Source organism: Lygodium microphyllum, chromosome 14 (assembly GCF_053477565.2).
Source record: "Lygodium microphyllum isolate KBCC chromosome 14, Lygodium_microphyllum_v1.1.10, whole genome shotgun sequence".
NCBI classification, from domain to species: domain Eukaryota; kingdom Viridiplantae; phylum Streptophyta; class Polypodiopsida; order Schizaeales; family Lygodiaceae; genus Lygodium; species Lygodium microphyllum.
The window spans coordinates 9,748,324-9,760,478 of NC_141148.1; the positions used below are offsets into that span (position 1 = coordinate 9,748,324).

At 40.0% G+C, this 12,155-nt stretch overlaps 1 protein-coding gene across 3 annotated transcripts; it reads right to left on the reverse strand.

Annotated features, from left to right (window-relative positions):
• Positions 1 to 8,227: 8,227 nt before the first annotated feature.
• Positions 8,228 to 11,061, reverse strand: LOC148025313 (uncharacterized). Of its 3 annotated transcripts, XM_087692347.1 has the most exons (6): positions 10,800 to 11,057; positions 10,602 to 10,706; positions 10,241 to 10,326; positions 9,647 to 9,744; positions 9,163 to 9,368; positions 8,228 to 8,761 (listed from the first exon to the last, which is right to left on the reverse strand). In XM_087692347.1, the coding sequence occupies exons 4-6, from the start codon at positions 9,737 to 9,739 to the stop codon at positions 8,494 to 8,496; spliced, it is 567 nt and encodes a 188-aa protein (XP_087548473.1). In that variant the 5' UTR covers positions 9,740 to 9,744; positions 10,241 to 10,326; positions 10,602 to 10,706; positions 10,800 to 11,057; the 3' UTR covers positions 8,228 to 8,493. The 3 variants fall into 3 exon arrangements, with proteins under 3 accessions (XP_087548473.1, XP_087548474.1, XP_087548472.1); XM_087692348.1 differs by lacking the exon at positions 10,602 to 10,706 and having other exon boundaries at positions 10,135 to 10,326; positions 10,800 to 11,061; XM_087692346.1 differs by lacking the exon at positions 10,602 to 10,706 and having other exon boundaries at positions 10,800 to 11,056.
• Between the last annotated feature and the right edge of the window lie 1,094 nt (positions 11,062 to 12,155).

The following is a 12,155-nucleotide window of genomic DNA, read 5'->3' on the forward strand; positions in this document are numbered from 1 at the left end:
AAAAGATATTTAATTTCTTTTTTAAATTTGAATTATGAAGCGCGTATATAAGCGCGTATAGTCTGCATTATAGACGCCCGTATAAACACGAATTATCTGTAATTTAGACGCGCTGATAGACACGCAAAACAGAACTGGATTCTCCCCCATACATCATATTGTGTATTTAGGAAAAAGACAATGTATCTTATGGACACGAGAATTAAAAATAAAAGTCCATGTATTCATTATATATCAAAAGCATTTACAAGGGAAGTTTAAGTGCTTGCAACCTAAAGTGTGGCCGCAAGCAGTAGGCTCAAATAGATATCATACATATACAAGAAAAGAAGGCCTCATGAGGAGGTATGGTGCTCCTCTACGAATCTAAAGAGGAAACATCTTTGCTAGTACCACCATGGCTACTAGCATCGCTATCCCCCTCCTTGCTATGCTTCGCATCCGGGTTCACCTACACACACAAAAGATCGGGGTTGCTTACATAGACAAGGTGGAGAAAAAGTTATAATTAGTTATACTTTTAATAGGAAAGTAAGAAAAACATACCTCCTCTGGTTGTCGAATCATCATGGCCCGGTTGTATTGGGCCTTAGTGATGAGACCCTCCTCATAAAAGTGAAGCCATGTCGCTGCGCGGTTATGGCCTCGATGGTAACCTACCTCTCTAGAAGTAGGTGTCCTACCAATGATGGTAGTCTGCAAAACATTTAGAGATATACAAACAATTATGAGTCACAATATATTAGACTAAAATATATAAAGAATTGAAAGAAATATAAATTTAAAAAAATTAGAGATCAAAATATACTTACAAACTCTGCCTCCCACGACTCTCTGCCGCCCGATCCGTAATGCGACAATCCCATGGTTTCCATTTGGATCCATCGCGCCTCTGCGTGCTGGCGACTCTTCACTTTCTCAGCTGCTTTCTTCTTGGCTTTCTTCCACTCTATGCGGTGGCACATAGGTGGTTGGCTATAGGCTCCACGCCCCTCCTCCAGCCTCCGCAGTGAGTCCCTGGCCCATGTCATGAGGTGGGATCTTTTGTTGTGAAGCATATCCCTCACTTTTATACGTCCCCAATCATCTGAGAATCGTTGACCCTCAGGATTTGGGTACCTCCTATGGACTGCCCTCAACACCTCCTACCACAAGCCGCTTTTCTGATTTTTGAAGGCAATGAAATAATCTTTATACGTCGCATGCACGACGCTCCTCATGTACGCCATTACATCCCTTCCCTCATCATCATGAAAGATGCCACCAGCATCTGTAACTCTATAGTACTGGCGTACAACCTCCTCTACGTGATCTACTGGTGAGGGTGATCGTTCGCCACCTCTTAGGCAACCCCCACACAAGCCTCGTCCTCCCCCTCGACTCTCCCTCCTCCCTCTCTATCGACTACCCTCTGCCTCGCTAGACGCACGAGCTTCTGCAAATGCACGTGCTTCTACAGATACTTGTGCTTCAGCCGATGCATGTGGAGCACATGGAGTACCTGCATGTGGAGTTTGGGAAGTAGTACCAGTCAAAGATGCCGGAGGCGTCCCAGACATGACACTGAACACCTCGTCCACTGTGGAAGAGTGGCCAAGGTGTATGGTTATCTCTCCCATGAAGTCTTCCCTACTAGGAAAACCTCCAAAAAATGCATTGACCCCCTTGCCAAAGGAGGACAATGTATCATTCATGCGATTCACATCCGGGTCATTGCTAGATGAACCAAGATACGACATCTACAAAAAAAACACAGAAAAAAGACAAATTCATTTGCATATATTACCTACATTTTCAAAGAGCTTTCTTTAGGCATTGAGCATAACACTTAAGTGCTAATACTTCTCTTAAACAAGAAAACTGATAAACACAAACATGAGATTGGTCACATTCATCATTGCAAAAATATATTGTTTACTGTCAGAACTGGGAGACCTGGTGCGTGTATCCCCGCATCTAAATTGCAGGTTAGACGCGCCCTTAGACGCGCCCTAGAGTGAACCTTCTATCCAGCGCATCTATCTGCGCATCTAAGATGCAACACAGACGCGCTGTCAGACGTGTATTCTAGGTCAATGCGCGTGTATAATCGCGTGTAGACTGCAGGTCAACCTTTTGTGCAGCGCGTATATCATTGCGTGTACACTGCAGAGCACACGCACCAGCACACGCGCACTAAGACGCACTCCTAGATGCTCTGAGAGAAAACATTTTTGGTGTCTATGTCTGCATCTACACTGAGATGTAGACGCGCTATTAGACGCGCTCGGTCGGCCGATTTTAGGCCGACGACCGTCATTGATGATTTACAAAATGCAATACATAATGGAATCACAAATCCTAAATACACAGACAGAGCAGAGAGAGGAAGAGAGAAACAAGAGAGAGAGAGAGAGAGAGAGAGAGAGAGAGAGAGAGAGAGAGAGAGAGAGAGAGAGAGTTACCTTGGGTGTTTGGTGTGGCGGGTGGTGGCGCTTCTTCCTTCTCCTTCTTCCTCTCCTTGGTAAGTTACCCTCCCTTAATGCTTGCTTGCTTGCTTATTGCTGCTTCTTCTTGTTCTCCTCTTTCTTGTTCTCTCTTTCTTCCTCTCCTTGGCTTTTCTTTTTCCCTTCTTGTGTGTTTGAAATGAAAAAAGAGGTGAGTCATGAGGAGGTGAGGCATGAAGAGACTACATGTCGGCTAAACTCAAGCTTCAGAACCGCAAAAAACGCAGGAAAGAAAAGGCGCAGTTTGAAAAGAAATGATTTAAGTATGGTTTGAATTTTGACGTGTGTGTCTATTTTCTCGTGTATATGTGCGTCTATTGTTCAGATAGACGCGAGTATAGACGCGAATATAGACACGAAAATAGCCAATATAGACGCGTAGTTAAATGCGGATATAGACGCGCATTTGGGCTTTATCATAATTTTTTGTTTTTAAGATAAGTTTTGATAGTGAATTCTTATCATAAGTTTTAATGTATTTATGATGATTTTTGTGTATTTAAAATTGAGATCTTATGTAAACATATCAATGACAAATATTTTGATGTTGTCATGAATTAGGTTTAATCATATCGACGTCATCATCACCTAGTGCGGTGCAAGCTGATGAGTCAATGAGCACATCCTCAAGTGAGGATGAAACATTGCGTCTTCATAATCGAGATGCATGGCTACGACAAAAAATTAAATGCATGTGTGATCGTTGTCGAGGGTATATTTTTCGAGCACGTCGAATTGCAATGTCACACCTCAGCTTGTATGGAGAATGGGACCGAGAAAAATCACCGGTATTCATTGTTTTTTTTAACCACTAAGATTGCATGTCTATGTTATGGGAATTATATATCAACGTACATGAAACTCCCTTTTGTGGATGCGGTGCCACATCCTCAGATGCTCCCTCCCGGGCGTCGAGAGGCTGCAAAACATCGACGCGAGGAGGCAGAGTCTTCAAGAAGAGTAGAGATTGACGACCATGATAGTAGCCCTCATGAAATACCCCATCAAGTCGTAGAGGATGAGATTTTGGACAACATGGTACACCATCTATTTTCACAACCGGTTCAGGGAGAAGGTCACTCTACGAAGCCAGATGATCCACTATATGTAGCATCATCTACTCCGTTGTATGAAGGTTGTACGTACTCCATTCTTCGTGCGTCCCTCAAGATACTTAACTTGCAAACAATTTATGGATGGAGTAATGTCAGTTTGGATGCATTATTGAAGTAGGTATCAATTCAGTTTGGCTTATGAATCATAATATTAATTGTTCTATTTTGAAATCAGATAGAAATATATGTTGGTGGTTTTTAACTCACTTTTAAAAATGTATGTAGGTTGTTATCACAAATGCTTCCAAAAGGAAACAAATTGCCAACTAAGAGAGAGCAAGCAAGACATTACTTGACATCTCTGGGAGGCCTCGATTATGTCAAGATCCATGCACGTGTCAATAATTGTGTCTTATTCCGTGGGATTCATGAGTTTGCACGAGAGTGTCCTGTTTGTGGCGAATCAAGATACGAAGTGGAGATGAAGTCAATGGATGTGCCTCGTAAGGTTTTGCAATATTTTTTTATTGTTCCACGTATAAAACTTATGTTCAAGTGTAAGTCTATTGGAAAGCTCATGTCATGGCATGCTAGTCATCGTTCAAGTGATGGAAAATGGAGGATCCCTGCAGACACACCGGCATGGCAACATATAGATAATTTGTGGCTCATTTTCAAAGAAGAGCCAAGAAATTTGAGATTTGGTTTAGGTATGGATGGAATCAATCCATTTGGCATCAAAAGCACATCATACAGTGTATGGCCAGTGGTATTGGTGAACTATAATATTCCTCCATCCATGGCAATTAAAAAGGGACATGTGATGTCCCTTCTGATTCCTGGAAAGCACAAGGTAAAAAACATGGACATTTACTTAGAGCCTTTGATTGAAGAGTTAGAAATGTTATGGGAAGGTATTGAGGTGCAAGATACAAGTGCATCTGCATCCTCTAGAGATTTCACATTGAAGGCCATGTTGTTGTGGACCATGCACAACTTTCCAGGATATGGAGAGTGTTTAGGTACATGTATATAACTCTATATTTAAAATTCAAGACTTAAATCAATTGCATTTTATTAATTCACTTGTTTTTTCAGGTTTAACCACGTCAGGATATCATGCATGTCCTATTTGCGGTCCCTCTCTAGTTTCCTCTAGGCTGGCACGTTTAAAGAAGGTTATCTACGACAATCATCATCGATTTCTTCCTATTGACCATCCCAAATATGTTCTCCCTACTAATGGAATGACTCCGCAATCTCTAACCATTCGAGATTGGAAGGAGAGATGGATTAATGCCGACAACCACCCTCCACTCGGCATGAGTCGATAAGAAGTGCATGATGAATTGTTTACATAATATATTGTTTGTTTGTTAGGTTCTCTATATTTTTCTGTCTTCCGTACTGGACTGAACTCAAGATCAATCATCTATTGAACCCCATGCACATATTCAAAAATGTTGTATCTACATTATGGGATCACTTGATAGGGGCTCGTGATTCAGTTAATGTAAGGGAGGATTTACGTAACATTGGTCACATGAGACGAGCCTGGCCACGCATTGGACCCAGAGGAAAGATTGAGCTACCCCATGCACCTTGGATGTTGTCAAAGAACGAGGAAAAAATAGTGAAGGAACAAATATATAGCTTTCAAATACCCACAAGATGTATGAGATGTCTCAAGGGAGCCTTCATAAAGAAAAAGAAAAGAGGTGTGGAGCAACTATCTGGTTTGAAGTCCCACGATTAGCACAAAATGATTTAAGTAAGGGTATATCTAACCATAAATATAGTAATTAGTGGAGTAACTATGTGTAAACTTTGGAATATGATGACTTTTTCCTCAACTAATCATTTGATCTATGAATATTGTTTACATTTAGTTCGTACTTCCTACTAGCATATCCCATTGTGTATCCAAAGATGTACGTGATATCATTTACAAGATGGGAGAGCTTGTGAGGTGTGCATACATTGTATTTTTTCATTATATATCTTTGAATTTCTACACAAAAATAAACAATTCTTAAATACATCTTGACAGATACGTGAGCTCGAAGGAAATTGATCCAAACACATTGCAAGATGCTCGAGTATTATCTGTTGAGGTGGTTTGTTTGGTGGAGGAAATTTTTCATCGATCCATTTTGACTACTCAATTACATTTACTCGTACATTTGATTGATGAGATCGCACTTTGTGGGGCAGTTCATGTAAGGTGGATGTTTTTTCTTGAGCGCTTCATAAAAACCTTGAAAGATTTTGTGAGGCAAAAAGCACGGCCTGAGGGAAGCATGGCTGAGGGTTGGTTAGTGCAATCATCCCTTGTTTATATCTCTGAATATCTTACTGAAGTGGATCCCTCTCAACCACGACTATGGAAAGATGATGAAGACTTGAGGATGACCTCTATAGTACCTCAAGGAAAAGGAATGAGTAAAGTGCTAATAAAAGAAGAACTTCGTAAGTTAAATAGTTTTTGTGTGCTCAATAGTGATGTAATGAGCAAATGGGTGACACTATATAATGAAGCAAGGGCAATAAGAAAAAGAGAAAGACAAAAATTTCGCACTAGATATGGACGTAATGTCTCATTTTCAGATCATCTAAATGCACTCCCACATCATATTGATATAGATTGGTTACATGAGGAAATGGAGAGAATGAAAAAAGAGGAGAAATTTTATATATCTCAAGAAGAGTGGAAATACGCATGAGGTTGCTTATCAAAGGTGAGACATACTATCAATTAATTTGTTTCTATAAGTTTTATTTTATATAAATATTTGACATGTTTGATCTTTTATCTTTTACTACTAGTGCACATTATTCAATGCACTTTGGTGTGAGGGTAAACATATTCGAACTCAATGTATAGATGAAAAGAGAAATACCCAAGATTATGGTGTTCTTGCTCACTTCGAGGATGCCAATGGTACCATGAAAGGTTATTGTGGCTTGATCCAAGATATTCTAAAGCTTGACTTCAGACGATTCTTTATATATGTACTGGATACAAAGTGGTTTAAATAAGTGATAACAAATGGTAAGTATTGCACAATTAGACGACATCCAAGCGGTTTTGTAATCATTGACTCTACAAAATTTCACCAAAACAAGAATGACACATTAGTACTACCTCAACAATGCGAGCAGGTATATATGCAAAGGTTAATTTTTTTATATGTATACATGTGATACATATACACAATATAATAAGTACTTAAGTTTGCTTTTATTTTTCAAATACAGGTTGTGTATCATCCAATGGTAAATAATAACCGATGGTGGTATGTCATCCCTATATCTAATCGTTCAAAACCAATATATGGTAATATTACCGACATGGAGATAGCAAATGACAATCCAACAATTAATGGTGATGTGCATGATGACACCATAATGGATGATATGCGTGATATAGTACAAAATGAACCTCATGAGGATGTTCAAGGAAATGTAGAAGAAGACAATAATGTGATTGTCGATGATATTGATGAAGTTATTGAGCAATATAGCAACACATCTGATAGTAGGATAGACTTATTTGTTTCGTTACCTCTTGTAACATAGATCTAGAAGTAGATAGTTTAGCAAGGGCTGATCTCATTGAAGATGAGATGGATCATTCACTGTAACATACTTAATTTGCTTATTGATTCAATGTGTATTCTTAATTCTATGGTTTTTATCATACGCACACGTGCATACTCAAGAATCAATAGTTAATTTTAAAGCTAAATTGAATTTTTCATAATTAAAAAAAGTATATTTTATCATCTTCAAGTACGTAGAGAAATTACGAGATACATATTGCAATGCTTGCTACTAATTGTAAGGTTTCTGTCGCTTATCGCTAAATACTTATATCAGGCTTGTCAAACAGGAGAAACTGCCATTCATTAGAGAGCAATGAAAAAGTAATTATTAACTCTATTTTTTTAATTCAATGTGTATTCTTAATTCTATGGTTTTTATCATGCGCACATGTGCATGCTCAAGAATCAATTTCAAGTGGTTAAATAATTATTAACTTTGATTTTTTAATTATGCAAATTGCAATTTTAAGTGGTTAAATAATTGTGCGTCTGTTGGCGCATCTATATTAGCGTCTATTTGCGTGGATATATAGGCGCAAAATTCACGTCTATTTATACGCACATTTACACGCACTCATAGACATGGTTAAATAATTGTGCATATGCTGGCGCGTCTATATTAGCGTCTATTTGCGCGGATATATGACATAAAATTCATGTCTATTTACACGCACGTTTACACGCATTTATAGACGCTGTGATAGACGCACCCGACTTTGCGCATCTATGCCTCGTTTTTGTTGTAGTGAGAGGGAAGATGCCTACAAGAGTAGAGAATGCCTACACCACCAATGGCTGTCTGACACATTATGACAACTTTGACTGGTTAATGAAATAGCACTATTTCTAAAGCTACTCAATTTACTCCAACGAGCTCTGGCTTTTACAGCATTGAAGTCAATTCAAGTAAGTGATTTGGCCTCACATTTCCATTTTTCTAGCTTAGTTGACTCTCTCAGGCCAATTGGCCTGTGCGTGTCTTGGCATAAGGCCCTTAAGGCTTACTTGAAACAAAATGGTATGAAACAAAGTACATTGACATTTTTTGTGTTGGGTAGCTAGTTTGCAATTGATTACGAGATTTTTCAGCGAGGCAGACAAAAATCAGCCATATTTACAGAAAGAAAAACTTGCTGGCGAACAGCAAAATCTGACCATTACAAATGCTTCCCTCTTGTTTGCCATAAGATAGGACATTGAAAAAACGTTACAGATTCAGGGAGTAATCCTAATAGGACATGAGTGGTGGTGAAGAGTAGCAATGACACATGGACCATAAGAAACATCCACCCAACTTTTATACATCGACATCTACATAGAGCATCAATAGCTGATCCAAGAATTCGCTTAGCTGTAGGATGTCATGCTCACACCAGTGTCACGCCCTGTAAATGTTTTCCTCCACGAGTCCTCTGCTGCCTTCCCATAGCACAGATAGTAGGAAAGACTCAAGACAAATGTAAAAAACGTGAATGCGACCCCTGCAGCAAATGTGCCTTTGCGAATCGCTTCACAATGTAGGTCCACTGAATCAAAGACTGAGAAATATCTGATGTGTTTGGCGTTCTGGACAGCCCCAGCAAGCAGGCATGCTCCAGCAATGATGAACACCACCCTGCAGAAAAATGCGAGTATAATCTGTTGAAAAGCCTGATTGTATTCAGACGATAAGTGAGAGTAATCCTATAATGAGGAACGTTTGCACCGTGCGATCACACTCAGCCACAATGCATCAGCATTTAATCGTAAGAATTGACCTGGATATCTCAGCATTTACAGCACTAATTCGGGAAGAATAAGAAACATGGCAAACACACGGATGATGATGCATGATCCCAATCAGTGGTTTCTGCTAGTCGGCATTGCTGCCGGTCATTCTACCCTCGGAGGTGCTTGAACATGCCAGTATTTACAGCACCACGTCAGAAAGAATATATGATCCATGATCCTCATTGATGAGTTCGGCCAGTCAGCATTGCAGCTATGCATATAAGTGAAGTGACAAAGCTAAATTACCAGTTCAGAATAAAAAAGATGATCGCAAATGCACGAGCTGAGCCCGCTTTCAGCGTCTGTCCACAGCAGAGACATCGGGTGGCACCTGTAATCAAAACCTGACTTGCCAAGAGGAACAGAAGAGCTCCAACGGCCAGTCCAGATGCAATGTCTGACCTGTAGTAGCACCACTGATACGAGTCTGTCTCATCGGTTTGCACTACACCCTGTCCAAAAGGAAATGAAATTACAACTTTTCCCAAGTGAAATTGGGAAAATCGGCTTAAACAAATATACAACTGACGGATAGAAATTTGTGGTAGCATGATGGCAGCATAGGTAACTATCTAATCTAACCAGTACAACCGTTGGTAGACAATAAAGATGCTTGATTCCATAACAGCTTAGCTTCCCCTAATCTAGTCCATGAGGAGTTAGTAGACAATAAAGCTACTCGTCCCATGATCATAGCTAATATTTAGCTTCCATAATGAACAATACCAACCTTGGCACGCCTCTGCTCAGCTCCAATACCGAGGCCAAATGCAATGAGATCCAGCACAAAGACCACAATGATGAGGGCTGTCGATGTTCCCATGACAACTGTTAACACAAAATCGAGGAAGAGTAAAAAGCTGTGGTGGCAAAATTGATACGGTATTTCCTTCAAAGGTTAAAGTTAAGCAATTTTGCCAGAAGATTTATTATGTTTTTAAGTCTTCTGCTTGAAAATCTGCCGAGAAATGCGAAACAGGACTTTCATTGAATGCATTTGTTAGGCAGGAAGAACTTTAACGAAGTCGTTTACGGCATTGCTACGGCCAGCACAGAAGAGGTGCTTTACTATGGATTGATCCAAAATTTACTCATCATTTAAAGAAAATGATGTTTCTGATCACACTGAAAGATGTGAAAATATATTGTGAAACAGATCCTGATGAAACTATCAAGCCATATCGTGCATGGTAATTTCCTTTACAAACAAAGGCAGACCTTGGGCAGAAGGAAGAACTTGCAAAGCGGTTTCTTGTTAGGAACAATTAGCTTCAGCTTTTCAAGTCAGACTTCAAGTTTGCCTAAAAATGTCGATGGAAGGTACCTCAGCTTGCTTTTGAAGTTGTCTGTCTAACAAATCACGACTGCAAGCCCTCTTTCCGCTGTAATATCCTTCCTAAGCTAAATTAACTGCAAAAACGACAGAGGTAATTAACCTTCCAAGATGCTTCCTATGGAATACAAACAAAACGAGTTCACAGGGAGCCGTTCAAGCTTTAGCACGTCAAGCTTTTGGAAGATCGATGTTGCACAGGTTCGTCTAAACCTTCAAGCCACTCCCAATATTATATCTTTGACGATTCACATATAATGGAAGAGAGGAGAGCCAAAAACGTCTAGTGATACAGATCGGTAGCGAAGACAGTGGATTCCTTTGTCTTTCTGAGTTCTGCACCGAAGAGTACCATTTTGTCTCTCAAGTGCCAGCAAAGTTCACAGACAGGTCTCTTTAGCCCTTGAAATAGCTACTCTCTCGATAGTTATACGCCTTCAGCACTCGGTCATACAGACTGAAAAATCACCTTATTGTATATGGTGCAGAAAAGACAGTGATCCCTGAAAGATTATGCAGGATGGAGAGCATGAAGGAGCGGGATTCTTACCTTGAAGGTCATGCGCGCAGCAGCTGCAAGCTTCCAAAAATTCATGCGCATGCAAGCGAGCAAGGCGAGCACAGAAACAAAGGAACGCTAGCCTACCGGTACTTTAGCATAAGCTGGGAGTTTGTAAAGCAAAAGAGAGAGAGAGAGAGAGAGAGAGAGAGGGGAAAGGGAAAGGGAAAGGGAAAGGTAGCGTGAATGTACTGTGCTGGTATGCTGTCTGTCTCTGAGAGTATTAGGTACCAGTGCGGTGATCAGAAGTGGCTGGGGACCTTTCAGTATACATCATACATATCATTGTTGGATTGCAAGTCCCATTGTGGGAACGCATCAGTGACCACACCGAGAGAGAGCAATGAGCATGTAGGGGTGGAACGCTGGTCCCAAATGCTTGATGTGGACGGCCTTTCAATATTGTGCCCATTCCAAAACAACGACACACTTTCGAGCCACTTTCCCCGTTTCTCATTACTACCTCAGGCCCCCGGTGTTCACTCAATACGAATTGTTAAATCGGAAAAAAAAGGCTTGAAGTATTTGGAGAGAAGGTGCTTTATAAATTCCTAACTTTATGGTTATTGTAGTTTAAAAATGAGTAGCGAAGTGAGTGCAGAATGCTAGGCATATTGCAAAGTGGCAAGTGAAGTAGTTGATAATCCATTTCTCTTTCTCTTTCCCTTATCTGTTTCCTCTCTCTCTCCCTCCTCTCTCGTCTTTCCCATTTGTGCTTCTAATTAGTTTCCTCTCTCTCTCTCTCTCTCTCTCTCTCTCTCATCACACTCAAAACTAAAAGTAATTTGTAAAAGTCTTTAACACAAAATGCCAAACATACAAACAATCTTACTTCTACATTATTTTATCTTACTTCTATATTATTTTAGTTATAGGTTCGAAAGCCCTGAACTTCCAGAGGGCTTCCCGAACGTACCCCCTTTTCCAAAACTCCCTCCCCTCTTTCTCATGTGTAATATCTCATTTTCTTTTCCCCCTCCATTTTTTCATTAAAGCCTCCCCTTCCCCACCTCCCTTTTTTAAATTAAAACCCCCTCCCCTTTCTCTTACTTATAATTTATTTTTTTCTTTCCCCCCCCCCCTTTTTTAATTAAATTTCTTCCCCTTCCCCCCTCTCTCTCTCATGTGTAGGGCTTAGGTTCTCTCTCTCTCTCTCTCTCTCTCTCTCTCTGATTAAACTTTTAAATGTAAAATTTTTGTTTAATTAAAATAAGGAGAGAGAGGGAGAGAGAGATAAAACAAAAATTTTATGTATATACAAAGAGCAAAAAAGAAAGAAGAGAAGAGGGAGGGAGGAAGAGAGGGGGGACAGAGAAAAAGAGAATTATAGAGAGAGGAAATATAAAA

What these genes read in the sequence shown, in the direction of transcription:
- LOC148025313 (XM_087692348.1), bottom strand. Translation starts at nt 9,739, where the DNA reads ATGGGAACATCGACAGCCCTCATCATTGTGGTCTTTGTGCTGGATCTC. An exon ending in CTGAGCAGAGGCGTGCCAAG is followed by an intron (nt 9,369 to 9,646) that starts GTTGGTATTGTT and finishes CCTTTTGGACAG; the next exon opens with GGTGTAGTGCAAACCGATGA. An exon ending in ATCTTTTTTATTCTGAACTG is followed by an intron (nt 8,762 to 9,162) that starts GTAATTTAGCTT and finishes ATTTTTCTGCAG; the next exon opens with GGTGGTGTTCATCATTGCTG.